Genomic DNA, 17256 nt, shown 5'->3' on the forward strand with positions numbered 1-17256 from the left:
TTGTTTAATGAGTACAGAGTTTCAGTTTTGCAAGATGAAGAAGTTCTAAAGGTTGAAGTGATGAACCACACCTGTGTGGTTCACACAGTGTGAATATACTTAACACCACTGAGCTGTGTGCTTTAAAATGGTTAAGATGATAATTTTATGCTATGTGTATTTTACCACAATTAAAAAAAAGAATGCAGGACAGATTGCCCAGCTGTTATTACATAGAGTTAAGTCTAGCTTTTACCTCCTTTGTGTTAGAAGAGTGCCAGGTGTATTTTCCATGCCATTATCACATCTATACCATTCCCTCTTGGAACAATCCCTCTTAGTTTAACAACTACGACAACAGAAACCCTTGACTGAGCTCGGGAAAGCTGAGGCAGGTTTTTGGGAATACCTCCCACCTTCTCACTGTACTTATGTTACTCTTTCTTGCTTCTTCCGAATTCATTTAGCCTTCACCTAACGATCTGGCTTAGTTGCTTAACCAGAGTAGTTACCAGTGTTTGCCAAGAAGCCATTTCAAAATAAGCTATTTTTATTAGAGACATATTGGGCAATGTAAAAGTATTACCATATGTAACAATGCAATTCTGAAAAGCAGCTTATTATAATTGTGCTTATTAACAAATCAGGATAGGAAGAAGGGGCATTAAGGTATAATAATTTAAAGGAATTTATATATCATGTTTTGGTTATGTAGACTAAGTGCTTTTTTAAAAAAAATGAGCAAACCCCAACTCTTTCTGTTAATTAATAGATCTACTAAAGTAGACATAGCCTGAAGCACTGCAGCACCACGGGGTGGCTCTGGGTCAGAACTCTGCTCTTCTAGGGCCTAGACGCAGAGACCCCTGGCACCCAAGGCCTCAGTTCTGATGCCATTCTCTAACAAAAGAAACCAAGGCTCCTGGCTGATTCCAGCGCCAGGGCAGGGAAAGTACAAGATGAACCTAGAAGATCTTGTGCCAGAAAGTAAAGAATTGCTGAAAAAAAGGACAGGGCTTGTCGAAAGAACACGAGAGCAACATAGAGGAGCTTCCGATTGCCAAATCCGGGACAATTTGAGAAAGAAAATAAACAATGACTGTAATGGGTTATATAGCCCACAGAATCAATTAACATGAATGTGTTCATAGTATATAAATAATTGGGTAAGCATGTCAGTGGTGGGAGGGAGAGCACTTCCTTACTCATTCTGACTAATATAGAAGAAATGATGGGAACAGAAAATTGCTGTTTGACAAACCACAATGGTAATGGGTACAGACTAGAACACTCAGTGGACACTAAAGTTAGGGGGCGATGTGTGTTGTGAAACGGGGTATTTGCAGAGTCTTGAGAACCTCCCCTGAAGATGTTTAGTGACTCCCAAGGGAACAGTAGTAACCTCACAGTAGAGACCACCCTAGCTATGCGGTCATCACCAGATACGTGCATGCAGCTCGTAGCCCTGATATCATGCACTGAGAACTTGGCATCACTGCTGTGGTTTTCTTGCCCAAAATGTCTCTTGTCCAAGTACTAACCAGGCTCGACCTTGCTTAGCTTCCAAAATCAGACAAGATCGGGTGTGTTTAGGGTGATGTGGCTGCAGACTCTTGCCCAAAATGTGTAGCCTGAATCTGATCATGAGGAAACATCAGACAGACCAAAGGGCCATGCTACAAAATAATTGCCAGCACCCTTCAAAAGTGTTATGTAAGATGTTATCTAGGAGAACTGGTTATACAAACTCTGTCCTATTTTTCCAACTTTTTGGAAGCCTGAAATTATTTGGAAATGAAAAGAAAAAAAAACTCTGCCTCCCCATTTGAGTCTGAAGGATGAGCACACTATTATTCTTTCACAGATGGTAATATTGACAGCATTCCTTTTATTGCATTATGTATTTGCATTTTTACCTTTTACATCTGCATTTTTATCTTTTCTGATGCTCATAGCGGCGATGTTAATAATACCTGTTGGGTGGATATTGTCATATCCTCATATCCTTTTCATAGCTGAGGAAACAAAGATGTGGAGAGGTTAATGACTTGCTTGGAAGTCTCACCATCTAACACAGCCCACTGTAGACTGTGAGCTTATGGGGTCCCTCCTCTCCCTTGGATAACTAATGAGAAATGGTAACAGGAGTTTCTGTAGTCTGGCTGTCCAGCCACAGTTGCTTCTGAGCTTCTGGACTCCACACAGCTGAATCAATAGACCTGAGACTTCTTGCCGTGGAGCTCTTGAGGGCAGGGAGGTCTGGAGTCCACAGGTGCAGGGGACTTGGATTTGGATTGGCTTGCAAAATAATCCTGGATACTTCCACACGAATTAGTAAAAGTCTCTGAAGAGTAAACTTGTCCGCCCATCATTCTGTGCATACAGATTCTAAGTGTTTAGTTCTTACTTTGGAAAAAAGTTCCTTTTTGGCCTAAGTTGAAATATTGATGCAAGAGTCAGACCTATGGAGATCAAATTCTCAGCTTCGTTATTCACAAAGACTGTGTTGGAGAATGTATTATAGCTTAGATGCGTGGAAAAATGGGCTTCTTTTTGACATAGCCCTGAATGGAATTTCAGCCCTACAGTGCAGGCCTCCCTTGTGAGGGTCATGGTTGGGCGGTGTGGGGCAGTAGAACCTGCCCTAATAGCTCACTGTATCGCTGAGAGAATAGACTTTTCTGCACCCTCTTTCCCTGTAAGAAAGGGGCTGGGCCATTTATGCCCTGTGTTTCTTTCCAACTCACCGATCAGATAATTAATTCCTTTCCCAGAGAAGGAATGAAGAGGGGAGGAGGGAGAGGAAAGTCCAGGAGCATTCATCTAGCGAAGTCCCTACTCAGGGAAGTCCGAGGTGTCGGAGATAAGGATGTTCCTTTCCTCAGGGTACAGGGAGGGCACCTCTTGGATGAGGGTCTTGTGACCTGCTTCAGGGAAGAAGGGTGAGGGGATATGATTATTATATATTGGTTTTGTAGACTTTTATTTATTGTAACACAAATAATAAAATCCCTTCTTTACCTTTTGATTAATAGATCTCATGAATCAGATGTGTTAATAGTAGAAGATCATCAGATTATGAGCAAAGTGCAGAGAAACTGCCAGGTCACCACGTATGTGTGCATATGTGGTTCTTAGCAGGGGAGTTGGGGCAGGTTGACACTTCTGGAGAATTGTAGTAATGCCTCAGTATATATAAATGCTTATACTTTTAATTCCAGGAGCTTCCTCCATCTTTGCAACTACTTTATATAGTAGTAACTGCAGACTTAACGATCCCTATCTTACAGATAAGGAAGCTGAGACTTACAGAGGTAAAGTGAGTTGTTCAAGGTTACAGAACTGGGAAGTGGTAGAGAAAAGACTTTTCCTTTGTTCTCATTTAAAATACTACTTTTATGTTTCAAAATTTTTATAAATCAGTTTTTCATTATAAAAGTAATGTGAGCAGAGTTCAGATAATTTGGAAAGAGGAGAAAAAAGTCACCAGTTATTTTCCTGTCCAACATAAGTGAGTAAAAATTATGATTTCTAGAGGGAAGAGACAAAACCTCCAGATAAGTAATAGAAAATGGCCTTGGGAGGCTGCAGCCTAGTTCTCTAGGATCACAGTTTCAGTGGAACCAATATATTGTGGGAAACATTTGACTTCTCTTGAGGCAAAAGGGAGTCAGTAAATGAATAAAAGGATCTGATTCCAGCGCCCAGATGCTCATTTACTATGAAGTTTTTTTGTAACCAACCTTATAAAGTAATTACTAAAGTAAGAATTGGAATGTAAGTGATAATGATATAGTATAGTTCCAAGTTTTTATGTTATGTGTTCATTTTATATATATATATATATATATATATATATATATATATATATTAAAATAGACTAAAAAACTCATCCTGCCTTAAATTAACATATCTTTTAAATTAGAAACATGAGGAGTCGTCACCTCCCTGAAGATAGATATTATGAAAGGCACTCGGGCATGTCTCCAGCAGGGTAGAAATATGAGTATGTGGGCTGAGCACCGCAGTTTTTGGAGAATTAGACATGGTCGTTAACTTGCATAGGGCTTGAAAGTTCACAAAACACACTCATAATAACCATTGCCTTTGCTTCTGCTGCAGACATTGTGAAATGAGAGCATTTCAAAGGTGAGGCTAGGGACTCAGAGAAGTTAAGGGACATTGTGAAGGTCACAAGGCTAGAGAATGGCTTGGCTAACTTCTAATTTCCAGTCCGGGAATCTTTTCATTATTTACATCATGCTATACTTGAGGGGGATGCTATGCTGATGAGCCTCTTGCAAAAAATTCTGGAGTGATTTTTTTTTTTTTTTTTTTTTTTTTGAGACAGAGTCTCGCTCTGTTGCCAGACTGGAATGCAGTGGCACGATCTCAGCTCACTGCAACCTCCGCAGTGATTCGGATTACAGGTGTGGGCCACCATGCCCAGCTAATTTTTGTATTTTGAGTAGAGAAGGGGTTTCACCGTGTTGGCCAGGCTGGTCTGGAGCTCCTGACCTCGTGATCCACCCACCTCGGCCTCCCAAAGTGCTGGGATTACAGGCGTGAGCCACCACACCTGGCTATACTGGACTGTTTTTAAATTGCCTTGCTCATCATTCCTGTTGGGTTGGACAGGTATGGTGAGCCAATTTCCAGTTCACGTGGTAGGTGTGGGTAGCTACTTTAGGTTCTTAATCTAAGGAGGCAGAATCATGAGCATCTGTTTTAGAAAGAGAAGAGTAACCTGAGAGTGGTATCCCAGTGTGTCTGATGTGTGCTGGAGTTTGAGAACCATGGAGTCAAAGCAGTAATAGGAAGGCATTCTTGGAGAGTATTTCAGAATTCAGATCTGAAGTGATGAGAGTCTCAATTAATGTGATGGCAGTGGAAATGAAGAGGAACACGTGTGTCCGAGAGATACTTGACAGAAGTCTTGGCTATGGTGAAAGTTGCTCTCCTGGTCATTCCTTACAGAACCCATGATAGCCCTAGTGTGCTAGAGAGGGATGTTAATTCCAGGTGAGCATCATTGTAAACCACTCAGAAGAGCTGAGTTTACATGCTTGGAGGTGCTGAGCTCCCACTTTGTGTATCTAAGTGGGGGTGTGTATAGCGTATCCTCCCAGGTGACAGTGTGGCCAGCTGAGATGCAGAGGTGGATGTTTGGCAAGAGGACTAGTATCTGTTCATAGTCTGTTTCCTGGTAATGAAGGATGAGGTGTAACCTTAGCGAGAATTGGCAGGAGGTAAAATGGGAACACCTAATATTTGAAGGGAGAGGATTTCAGAGCTGATGTATTTCCTTTTGTTCAAAGAATAAAATACATCCTCTCTGCCACTATGGTTTCTGGCTTTTGCCCGTTTTCTGTCCTCATTTTCTCTCATTCTCTGCCTTACTCATCACATTCCCAGTTTAGAATCCCCTCTCTGCCCTCAACCTAGATATTCGCATCTCTGGCTCCATTGTACAGCAATTGGATATCACCTTTTTGGAGAGCTTTTCCTGACCATCCTCATTAATGTTGAGCCTTCTCCGCACCCCTGCCTCCCACCAAAACTAGGTTCTCTTCCGGACCACTTATCCCAATCAGGGATGACCCTGGTCAGTTCTTGGTCTGCTTGTGCAAATCTGCCCTCCCTTCTCCAGTAGAATGAAAGCTCTTTGAGAGCCTGGGATCCTGTGTATCTTGTTCATTGCTGTATTGCCAGCACCTAGAAGAGTACCTGGCACATATTTAGCATAAATATTAGTTGAAAGGACTTTAGGTAAAGATTTGATGAGGGGGACAGAGTTAGGCAATGGGGAAAGAAATGGGTCTATAGACCCCAGGCAACACATGGTGACCAACCTGGACTGGATGGTAGAGATGAGACAGGATAAATTCAAGAGATGTTCAGAATGTAACACTGACAAAATTTGGTGATGGACTGTTATAGGAGGTATCAGGCAACTTTCTTGTGAAAAATCTTGCTGTTGAGAGGTTTGTGAACTCCTAGCATTCTTTCTTGATCTCTTCATTCACTGGAAACTTAAGGACAAAGCAATTCTTAGCCCTCCATCAAGAGCTTGCCTCAGTTCTACTCCATCCTAGAGGAGGTGTCTCAAACTCTAGGCATGAAGAAGTCTCTGTTTCTGCTCAGAGCAGTTGTACCTGTCCGTCCACCCATTCACCACTCAACATATTTTTTGAGCACGTAATATGTTCTAGGTATTGTCGAAGGCACTGGTGCGCAGGAATGACTAAAACCACTTCCTTGCATTTATGTCCTAGAGAGGAAAGACAGACAAGCATGTCTACAAATGCTACATGCACAAGATACTTTTGGATGGTAATAATGGTGGGAGAAAAAACAGTGAGACAGGATGGGATGGGGTCAGCCAGGCTGCTCTGCATTAGCTTAGATCTGAATAACAAGAAGGAGCCATGAGAAGACCTGCTGAGGAGAGAGGGGTTTTGGCTTGCTTTCAGAACCTATTCCTGCTAGAGGAGTCACTGAAGGGGCACTTTGCTTTCATGTTTTAAAGAATGAAATTGAAGAGCTTGGTGGGATGGAAACTCAACTTCAAATACTCATCAAGTTTATTTATTTATTTTTATTTCATTTTATTTATTTATTTAGTTTTTGAGACAGCATCTCGTTCTGTTGCCCAGGCTGGAGTGCGGTGGCATGGTCTTGGCTCACTGCAACCTCTGCCTTCCAGGTTCAAGCAATTCTCCTGCCTCAGCCTCCTGAGTAGTTGGGATTATAAGAGTGCACCACCACACCCAGCCTAGCTAATTTTTGTATTTTTAGTAGAGACGGGGTTTCACCATGTTGGCCAGGCTGGTCTCAAATTCCTGACCTCAAATGATCCACCTGCCTCGGCCTCCCAGAGTGCTGGGATTAGAGGCGTGAGCCACCGTGCCTGTCTCATTTTATTTATTTACTTTTTTTGACATGGAGTTTCACTCTTGTCGCCCAGGCTGGAGTACAATGGTGCAATCTTGGCTCATTGCAACCTCTGCCTCCTGGGTTCAAGTGATTCTCCTGCCTCAGCCTCCCGAGTAGCAGGGATTACAGGCATGTGCCACCACACCCAGCTAGTTTTGTATTTTTAGTAGAGATGGGGTTTCACCATGTTGGTCAGGGTGGTCTCTAACTCCTGACCTCAAGTGATTCACCTGCCTCGGCCTCCCAAAGTGCTGGGATTACAAGCACCTTGAGCCTGTAATCAGCCACCACGCCCAGCCTCATTTTATTTTTCTGAGACAAAGTCTCTATCGCTCAGGCTGGAGTACAGTGGCGTGATCATGGCTCACTACAGCCGCAAACTACTGAGCGCAAGCATCCTCCCACTGCAATGCCTGTAGCTGGGGTCACAGGCACACACCACATGCCTGGCTATTTAAAAAAACTTTTCTATAGAGACAAGTGCTCACTCTGTTGCTCAGGCTGGTCTTGAACTCCCAGCCTCAAGCATTCCTCTTGCCTCCGTCTCCTAAAGTGCTGGGCATGAGCCCAACATGCCTGCTGGTTTATTTCTTATCAGCATTTTTCTTTGCCAAATCGTTCTACTGCTCATTTACTTACTGAAATATTTCCCTTTTACAAGTTGTTACACAAAACATTTTAGAGATGGCTTTAAAGAACAAACTTTCTGTCAATCATAAGTGATTAATATATAATTTTCAAAAAAGGATAAAATCATGACTCTCATATAGATACAAAAATGCACATGTTAAGGATTTTATTTAATCACTGATTAATTATTAATTGTAGATGAGGACATTTGGCAGATGTTATAACAGGTTCAAAGGAGAAATCAAAACAGAGCAAATTTCTGTGAAGTAAAGTACTGTTGAAATTAATATGCAAATTCAGGAAAACTAACTTATTCCACGGTGGGGGAGGGAAGTTAGTTGAACCTCTACTGGCCAGGACAAAATTAACATGCCTATAGACGACAGTTATTTTGCACTGCTCTTAGTTATCTACAATTTACAGAGTTGTAATTTCCCTGAGGATCAGAATCTAATTACCTGTAGAGGTCTTCTCTAGAGTCTTAACAGTGCATGGTTTTCCAATGAAGCACGTTTTTTTCCCATGTATATAACCAGGAATCTCCCCCTCCTCCATGTACAAAAGTGAGGAATTCCTGCACGTATGGTCTTTGAAGCAGTGGGGAAGGGAACTATCATCTATTTAGCGCCAGCTGTGAGCAGCATTTGTCACTTTACCTCATCCTCACAGCAGCCCCACGAAGTAGGTGTTGGTCTTCCCATTTTACAGATAAGAAAATTGAGACTCAGGGATCTTATAGACAGTAAGTAGCAAAGTTAGAATTCCAGCCTGTCCTGTCTCCAGAATCTACACACACACACACACACACACACTCCCTGGGGACAACTTGCTGATGGTAAAGCTATAGAAATTCTCTGTGCTTTTTTCTTGATCTTTAGTTCATCATCAACCAAGGTGGATCTCAAGAGTGGCCTCGAAGAATGTGCTGTGGCGTTGAACTTATTTCTAAGCAACAAATTTACAGACGCCTTAGAATTGCTTCGCCCCTGGTAATTTACTTTGTGTCTTTTAGAGGAAATATCTTTCAGATGTTTCTGACGATTCTTTGATGTCATGCTTGTAAATTAATTTAGCTGTTCCCATCTGAATATTGATAAGCTAATTTAGTTCAGACCTCTTTGGTCACTTTGAAAATTCAGTTTAGAAATCTGAGTTTTCAAATATAATTAGTAGAAAATTTCTGATTGTTTTGCGTGTTTTAATCTCTCTTGTTCAGATGTTGTCATCTTATAAGTAGTTTTATAAGACTTCAATTTTGCTTTCTTCAGTGAAATGTTTTTATGTTTGTTCCTTTTAAGTATTACTGAGAAAATTTTCCTTTGAAATGGGGAGGGGAAGAACCAGAATATTCTGATCTCAATGCTATAAAGAAATTTAAGATAAGAAGGCTATTATTGGGGTTCTCTATTTGTTCCACAAACAATTTAATTTCAATTAATAGTACCTGTTAAGTTTTCAGATGTGGCAATAAAACCTGTGCTTGCCTGTTTACTCGGCCTTTATCTTGACAAGAATAATCTTACATTGTGCCCTCAACCACTTGCTTAGATGAAGCTTAGACCTCATATAATAATTTCCTAGATTACATGGGCGTAAAAGTCGGCAATCTTGTTCCTTACTTTGTTAGGGTGACTGGACTCTGGTCATTTGAATCTTAGAGATTGATCGACCTGCTGAGGAGCTGCTATGGTAATTCTGTTAAGATTTAGAATAGCTGTAATCAAGATGGGTCAGCTATCGTTTCACAGGTTAAGAACAAATGGTGAAATCGATGGTGAAGCCCTGTAGTCTAAGGAAATTTTCCAGTGTTGTCTTCAATATTTGCCTCACAATCTCCACCTTGCCTGTCCCCTGCTTTTTTCCCTCTGTCCTCCTCAGTCCCTCAGACTTCTTTGTCTCCTGTCTCTACCTCCTTTGTCGGCTTGTCTTTCCCTCTCTCTTGGTCTCTCCTTCTGTCTCCTTTCTCAGCCTACTTGCCTGTCTTCTTTGGGTTTTTAAATGCTTTTATTGATGAGCCATAGTTGTACCTATTTTTGGAGTACATGTGATAATTCCTTACCTGTATACGGTGTTCAGTGATCAATTGGGGTAATTGGGTTATCCATCACCTCAAACATTTATCTGTTCTTAGTGTCAGGAACATTTTTAATTATTCTCTTCTAGCTATTTTGAAATAACGATAAATTATTGTTAATTATAATTTCTCTATTATTAAATACTAGAAGTTATTTCTTCCATTTAACTATATTTTTGTATCCATTGTCTCCTTCGATTTTTGTTCAAACAAGTCTTTCTCTGCCACTGACACACAGCTGGTCATAACATGGAATGAAAATAAATGATTTAGTGTTGTATTCAGTCAGGTTAGTCTCCGATTTTTGTACATGTTTCACTGTTTAAATGGCTCACGCCTGTAATCCCAGCACTTTGGGAGGCCGAGGTAGACGGATCACCTGAGGTCGGGAGTTCGAGACCAGCCTGTCCAACAGGGAGAAACCCTGTCTCTACTAAAAATACAAAAAATTAGCCGGGCATGGTGGTGCATGCCTGTAATCCCAGCTACTCAGGAGGCTGAGGCAGGAGAATCACTTGAACCCGGGAGGCGGAGGTTGTGGTGAGCCGAGATCGTGTCGTTGCACTTCAGCCTGGGCAACAAGAGCGAAACTCTGTCTCAAAAAAAAATTAAATAAATAAAAATACCTTTCCTTCACTTGAATCATTTTTTTTTTTTTTTTTTTTTTTTGCTTCTTGAAAGAGCTTTCAGTTAAAAATGTGAGGTTTGAAACCACAATTAACGATTAACTTTGGGCTGCTCTGACTCCTTGTGGTTCTTTTGAACAGATAGTGCCCTCAATGTTCAGGACAAGCTGCAAATTACCAAAGGATGTTTAGACTATTTCCATGGGGGCAAAGAAGAATGTGGCTTGCATTTGTTTTGCATGGCAGCAGGCTGTTATGCATTAATATTTAAATTAAAAACAAAACCATGCATTACCATTTTAAACCTTATAAATAATTAATACAGCTTAAGAAGTTTTGAGAAAATAAATGATGTTCTCATAGCCCGAGAATCTGGATGTCTGCCACCCATTAGTACTAGTTAACATCTTTAAGAATCCTGAAGCAGTTCTCACTGTAACTTGATGATTTGAAATATCAAGAACTTTAATCAGGAACTTCAGATAATGGGATTAGACTAGATACAAGGTCTGACAACTACTTTGGTCATGGCTCTTGTGACCAGCCTAACTTATTCCAAAATCTTGTTTGCTCTTGGCCTTTGGCTGGAGAGGAGAGGGATTATTTTATATGAGCCTTTATTTTTGAAAAAATATATCAGAATCTCTCTGTCAAAAAATACATTTCCAGCAGCATTTATTTTAGCACTTATTTCAGAGCCAAAGGCAGTATGCTGCCCCTTTTTCAACAGAAAACAGTTGATTTGCTTGCAATCTGCCTGCAGGCTGCCCTCTTATGTTGAAATAGGGAAATGCATATTGTCACCTTCAACCTGGAACATTTTGTTCTGCCTATGTGGGTTTACATTGGAAAGTCCTTGGTACTTGAGTTTTTAAGAGGTTACTTTTCACCACCCATATAATTTCGGTGATTATAGTGAAGGAATAAAGGTTACTGTGCAAGTCAAGACATGCATTTACTAGGATTTCTTATGATCAGTATTTCCATTGAATTAAAATGTCTCAATTCCCTGTGTTCTTCCCAGGTCTAAGGAGAGTATGTACCATGCCTTGGGCTACAGTACCATTGTGGTGTTGCAGGCTGTCCTGACCTTCGAGCAACAAGACATCCAGAACGGCATGTCTGCCATGAAGGACGCTTTACAAACTTGCCAAAAGTATGACGAGTCATTAAATACTTAAGATGTGACTGCAAACTTTTATGCCTGTGTGACAAAAATAGTGTCATTTGCCTGACCAAGAGCTCTGTGTTTGAAATTGGCCACAGTTACAGAAAAGAAATTCAGCCTCGAAGCTGAAGGATTCCCATTTGGCATCTATATATTCTAGTTTTCTTTTTGATAGCCTGGGGTCCGAGCTACAGAGATCTGGGGGGAGGGGGGGATTTCAGTGGGATTAGCAGCAAGCGTCTCTCAACGTAGATGACATTAGGTACCGCATGCCAAACCAAGCCACGCAAGGAACATTCTTGTTTTTAGTGGGAGATGCAAATTCATGAGTTAATGTTTTATTTGTTTAAGAAGGACCTGTTTTTGAACACTTTTGTTTGGTGAAAATGAGATAGATTTTTAGTTTTATTTTAAGCTTTACTTTGTGTGTATAGGAAGACCCTATCAAAATTTTTTTCAAGGGGAAAGTTATTTTGATATCTTTTAAAAAATGATAAATGTTTTACAGTATGGAAGATGCTTGGTTTGTGGACATTTAGGAATATTCAAGAATCCGGGAATGGCTGGCTGCAGCACCCTGATCAGATGGATGGGAGGAAATGACCCCTGTTGCTGTCCATTGCTTGATGTGCCCCCATGGGACTAGGGCAGAAGGTTCATGATCAGAAGGTTAACATGGGTGAAATTACATCCTGATGTAATTGTGTTGTAAGCTCCTCAAATGAAGAGAGCTTCCAAACATTGCACTTTAACTTCATTTTTAACCTGTGGAGAATTTTACCACAAATACTGATTTTAGTTATAGGGATAAGGGAAGGTACTTTGGAGGTTAGTTTTCATTGGTGTGTGTGGGTTTCCCCACGTGGTGTTCAGTAACACAGACTGAGTTCCCACAAATGGCTAGCCAGTGCTGCATGCAGAGTGTTGGAAAAGGGTGATCTGTGTCCTATAGACTTCAGGGTTTAGAGTTTCAGCTTTTTGACTCTTTGGTGTGATAGTGACTGAAATGAATGTCAAATGAAAATGAGCTCAGCCTGATTTTTTTTTTTCTATTTTCTCTCTCCCTTTTTATTTATTCGATATAGATACAGGAAAAAATACACAGTTGTAGAATCTTTCTCAAGTCTTCTTTCTAGAGGATCCCTGGAGCAACTGAGTGAAGGTAAAAGTCATTTAAAAGATCACGTTTTTCCTTGATTTTAATAGTTAAATGATCATCTCATAAAATTCCGTACTGAAGTATATAAAGTAAATGGAATGTCTTTTTCTCTTCCCTATCATACTCACCCTCTAGAAGTACCCATTGTTAATAGTTCATTTTGAAGCCTTTTCTGTGTACATACTCAAATACATAAATAAGGTACACATAAGGTTTTCGTTGTTGCTCATGGATTGTTCATTTTTTTTTTTTGCAAGCATAGAATCACATAATAGGTGTTGTCCTACAATGTGAATTTGACATTGACACTTCCCCAGGTCGTTACATGTGAGTGTTTAACAGCTGTGTGGTGTTCCATAGGATTGATATACTGTAGTTTACTTGGCTTTTCTCTATGGCTTTTATTTTTTCACTGATATAAATAATGATGTCCTAGAATCCTTATACATATGGATTCATGCATTTTAAAAAGTTATTTCATAAGATAGATTCCTAAAAGTGGAAGAACCAGGACTGACAGTTTGAAAACTTACAATATTTATAGGTATGCCCAGTTTTTTTCTACGTATAGGTCGGTTTATATTCTTACCATTCATCTTTGAGAGTTTCAGTTTTCCACAAGCTATTAAAAATGTTTTTCAAAGTGAAAGTAATTTTGATATCTTTTAAAAATGATAATGTTTCACATTATGGAAGATGCTTGGTTTGTGGACATTTAGGAATATTCAAGAATCCAGGAATGGCTGGCTGCGGCACCCTGATCAGATAGATGGGAGGAAATGACCCCTGTTGCTGTCAATTGCTTGATGTGCCCCCTGGGACTAGGGCAGAAGGTTCACGATCAGTTCTGTCTTTTCAGTGTTACACTCTAGTCCAGAATAGTTTACAAGAAAGGAGCATCTAAATATTCCTGTAGAAGGAAAAAAAAATGTCCTTCAAATGTCACTATTGTAGAATAAAGCTTTTGCCATCCCAGGAGAATCTGTGCCTGTATTGCCATTGTCAGACATGTTCTCTGAAGAGGTAACACAAAATACTAGAATATACCGTGCTAGAAAACACAAAATACAAAGCTACTAGAAGCAGCTTTGGCTGATTAGAGCAAGAGCAATTCTGGATATTGCTGTCAGAGTAGTTTCTAATGGTCAAGTATATGTCAGACATATTTTTGAGTGTGTTTTATTAGGAAGTTTTGTTTATTTTGTTAGATGAGTATTATCAACTTGTTATGGATGTTGGAGAACTTGGGAACATTTGCATGATGAAGCTAGAGTATTGATTATAGGAGAGGAATTATGAGACATTTCACATCTTTGGGACTTATTTCAAAGGGGCATGATGTTGACCCCAAAACCGTGGTCAAACAGAATGGCATTTCGTTGGTCACTCTAGGCAGCTGAAACCCATCATCTTTTTCTCCAGAAACTGACCTCCAACTATTTATAAGAATGTATTTATCCCCTTGACTTCGGATAGAATATGTCTGCATATTTTCCATCTTTGGGCTGCTTATGTAAATTAGTCCCGTTAGACCTAAAGTTCACTAAAGTGGGTTAATGATAAATCAAATAGGTCCAAAAAAAATTGAACTCTTTTGTTGTATTCTCCTTTCTGTTACCCTCTCTGTGGCTTCCCTCTAGTGGCCCATTGACCTCTGCCTCCCTTTTTCCTTTTAGTATGAAGGCTGATACTTGAGATTTTTTTTTTTTAGCTGCATTTTGGCATGAATGACATGGTATTTTTTGTATGAGTATAAATAATAATAATAATTTGGCCAGGTGTGGTGGCTCACACCTGTAATTCCAGCACTTTGGGAGGCCGAGGCGGGTGGATCACGAGGTCAGGAGTTCCAGATGAGCCTGGCCAACGTGGTGAAACCCCGTCTCTATTAAAAATATAAAAATTAGCCAGGCGTGGTGGTGCACACCTGTAGTCCCACCTACTCAGGAGGCTGAGGCGGGAGCTTGAACCCAGGAGGTGGAGGTTGCAGTGAGCTGAGATTGCACCACTTTACTCCTGCCTGGGCGACAGAGTGACACTCTGTCTCGAAAATAATAATAATAATTTGAAAAATAAGATGATAATGCTCCTTTTTTTTTTTGAGACCTAGTCTCACTCTGTTGCCCAGGCTGGAGTGCAGTGGCACCATCTCAGCTCACTGCAAGCTCCGCCTCCCGGGTTCACACCATTCTCCTGCCTCAGCCTCCCGAGTAGCTGGGATTACAGGTGCCCGCCACCATGCCTGGCTAATTTTTTGCATTTTTAGTAGAGATGGGGTTTCACCATGTTAGCCAGGATGGTCTCAATCTCCTGACCTTGTGATCTGCCCGCCTCAGCCTCCCAAAGTACTGGGATAACAGGTGTGAGCTACCGTGCCTGGCCGATAATCCTCCATTTTTAAAAAGCATCCTGTATGTGCCATATACGGTCCTTGTTGCTTTTCTTAACATTAACCAATCTAACCTCCTCTTTGTAGACTTGGAACTGATCAGAGTTATAAACAAATGGCCAGGATTCCCCACCTAGCAGAGTAGGGTTAACCGATCATCTGCCTTTCCCTAAGCCACAAGTCTTCCACTGTAACCCACACTTTCTCCTGTAGGCAAGTAGAGAAGGGCGTGAAATGTGTCATATACGGATGAAGGAAATAATGAATTATTTCTGTGTTAGTCATCTTGAAGATAGATGATACTGTGTTGTTATGTTTTTATAATGTCTTCGAACAATGGCACTTTAGGAAATCTGGAATAAGGTAGAAAATTACTAATTATAAAAATAGGCTGGGCATGGTGGCTTGTGCCTGTAATCCCAGCTACTCGGGAGGCTAAGGTGGGAGGATCCCTTGAGCCCAGGAGGTGGAGTGTATTAGTCCATTTTCATATTACTCTGAAGAACTGTTCAGGACTGGGTAATTTATAAAGGAAAGAGGTTTAATTGACTCATAGTTCTGCACAGCTGGGGAGACCTCAGGAAACTTAAAATCATGGCAGAAGGCAAAGCGGAAGCAAGATACCTTCTTCACAAGGTGGCAGGAAGGAGAAGTGCATGTAGGAGGAACTTGTCAAACACTTATAAAACCATCAGATCTCATGAGAAGTCACTCACTGTCATGAGAACAGCATGGGAGAAACCACCCCCATGATCCAAACATCTCCCACCAGGTCCCACCCTTGATTCAAGGGGATTATGGGGATTACAATTCAAGATGAGATTTGGGTGAGGACACAAAGCCTAACCATATCACAGAGGTTGCAGTGAGTGCAGATCATGCCCCTGTACTCCACCCTGGGTGACAGAGCAAGACCCTGTCTCTACATAAAAAAATAAACTAATAAACTTGTGACTATAGCCTATTATGAAATACAGGTTTATTTAGACTTTCATATCTAAAAGCAGTGCGTAGCTAACATTATTTCAGTGCATCACGAAGATATTTACTCCTGTGGACTAAGGAATTTATAATTAAGAGATATTCTGGTAGTTACCTACTCATAAGTGCCTAATGGCTAATTGTGAGAACTGAAGAACTATGCAGTGTAAATCAACCACAGTGAAAGAATAAGACTTTTATAAATTAAGCTGTATTTTATTCTTAGTGAGTTTGGCTGTCAACTGCAACCCAAACAGACTTTGTGTTCAAGGGAGCATGTCAAAACATTGTAGCTTTGGTATGTGATTTGTTTTTCCTCTTGGTAATTTTCATTTACATCCTTGAGTGTCTGGTTGTCTACAGGAGTGAGTATATTTCATTAAACTTTTCATGGGTTTAATATGGAACATACTAGTTCTTTTCTCTTGTGGCTGGCGGATTTCCCCAAATGGGTTTCAAATTGCCTTTACAAACAGATATTTAAATGCAGTGAGTGCCTAGGATGTGAAAGGGATTTAATATGACAGATACTTATTTGTAGAATACAAAGTTTAAACTCTCATGCCTTTTCTGTCTGCCTTGTTATCACATCCCCATGCTGCTCTTAAATTTGTTCATCTTTCACTTAACCCTGATCTGCCCACCCATCTGCTCAGATCTCTGCAGGGACTGACTCACTGTTGCCTCCTGAATCAAGTGCAGACTCTAACATTCAAGGCCATTTATAATTGAGCCTTGACTTAACCCTTCCAGCCTCACTGATGTCTCCTCCCTTGACTGGCTTTTCCTGAAGGTGCTCTTGGCTTTCCTTGCTCCCGTTGCCGGCGCACTCCCCTCCGCCCCCCACCCACTGCTGCCATCACCACCACGGACTTCAACCCCTCTGCATGTACCCCAAGCCAGCAATCTGTATTCCTGAGCACACTTTCATAGCTCGTAATTCCTGGTTCTCACACTGTTACTGAATTACCTAGGAAGAGGATATTTAGATGACTGGCTAAAAATAAGTTACCAGTTGGTATCCCGCTGAACACAGCTAGAAAATCACTAGGCACACTTTGAGGAGAGGTATTCTGAAGGACTGAGACCCTGACTGTGGATGTGCAGGCTGTAACTCCTCAAGTTTGGTCTGTTAATGGCCATACACATTATCTTTCTGTGTACTGTTGAAGACCTTAGCTGCAGAGGTGCTTCTTTGTAAATTAAACATTTGGAATATGAGCATGGCAGGAACTTGAACCAATTTGTGAGAACCAGTGAGTTGTATGTGTGTGCAGGGTGGGGGTGGCATCTATGTGTATAATTGCAAGAAAG

General features: G+C 40.8%; 1 protein-coding gene across 4 annotated transcripts in view; it reads left to right on the forward strand.

The window, feature by feature from the left end:
• Positions 1–17256, forward strand: part of TTC39B (tetratricopeptide repeat domain 39B) — a 133382-nt gene that overhangs the window by 80946 nt on the left and 35180 nt on the right. For all 4 annotated transcript variants that reach the window (XM_055294206.2, XM_063609165.1, XM_055294207.2 and 1 more), the window contains 3 exons: positions 8424–8534; positions 11270–11401; positions 12499–12575. In XM_055294206.2, the coding sequence (XP_055150181.1) occupies positions 8424–8534; positions 11270–11401; positions 12499–12575 (320 nt within the window). The remainder of the gene's footprint in view (positions 1–8423; positions 8535–11269; positions 11402–12498; positions 12576–17256) is intronic.

Source organism: Symphalangus syndactylus, chromosome 9 (assembly GCF_028878055.3).
Source record: "Symphalangus syndactylus isolate Jambi chromosome 9, NHGRI_mSymSyn1-v2.1_pri, whole genome shotgun sequence".
Classification (NCBI taxonomy): Eukaryota; Metazoa; Chordata; class Mammalia; order Primates; family Hylobatidae; genus Symphalangus; species Symphalangus syndactylus.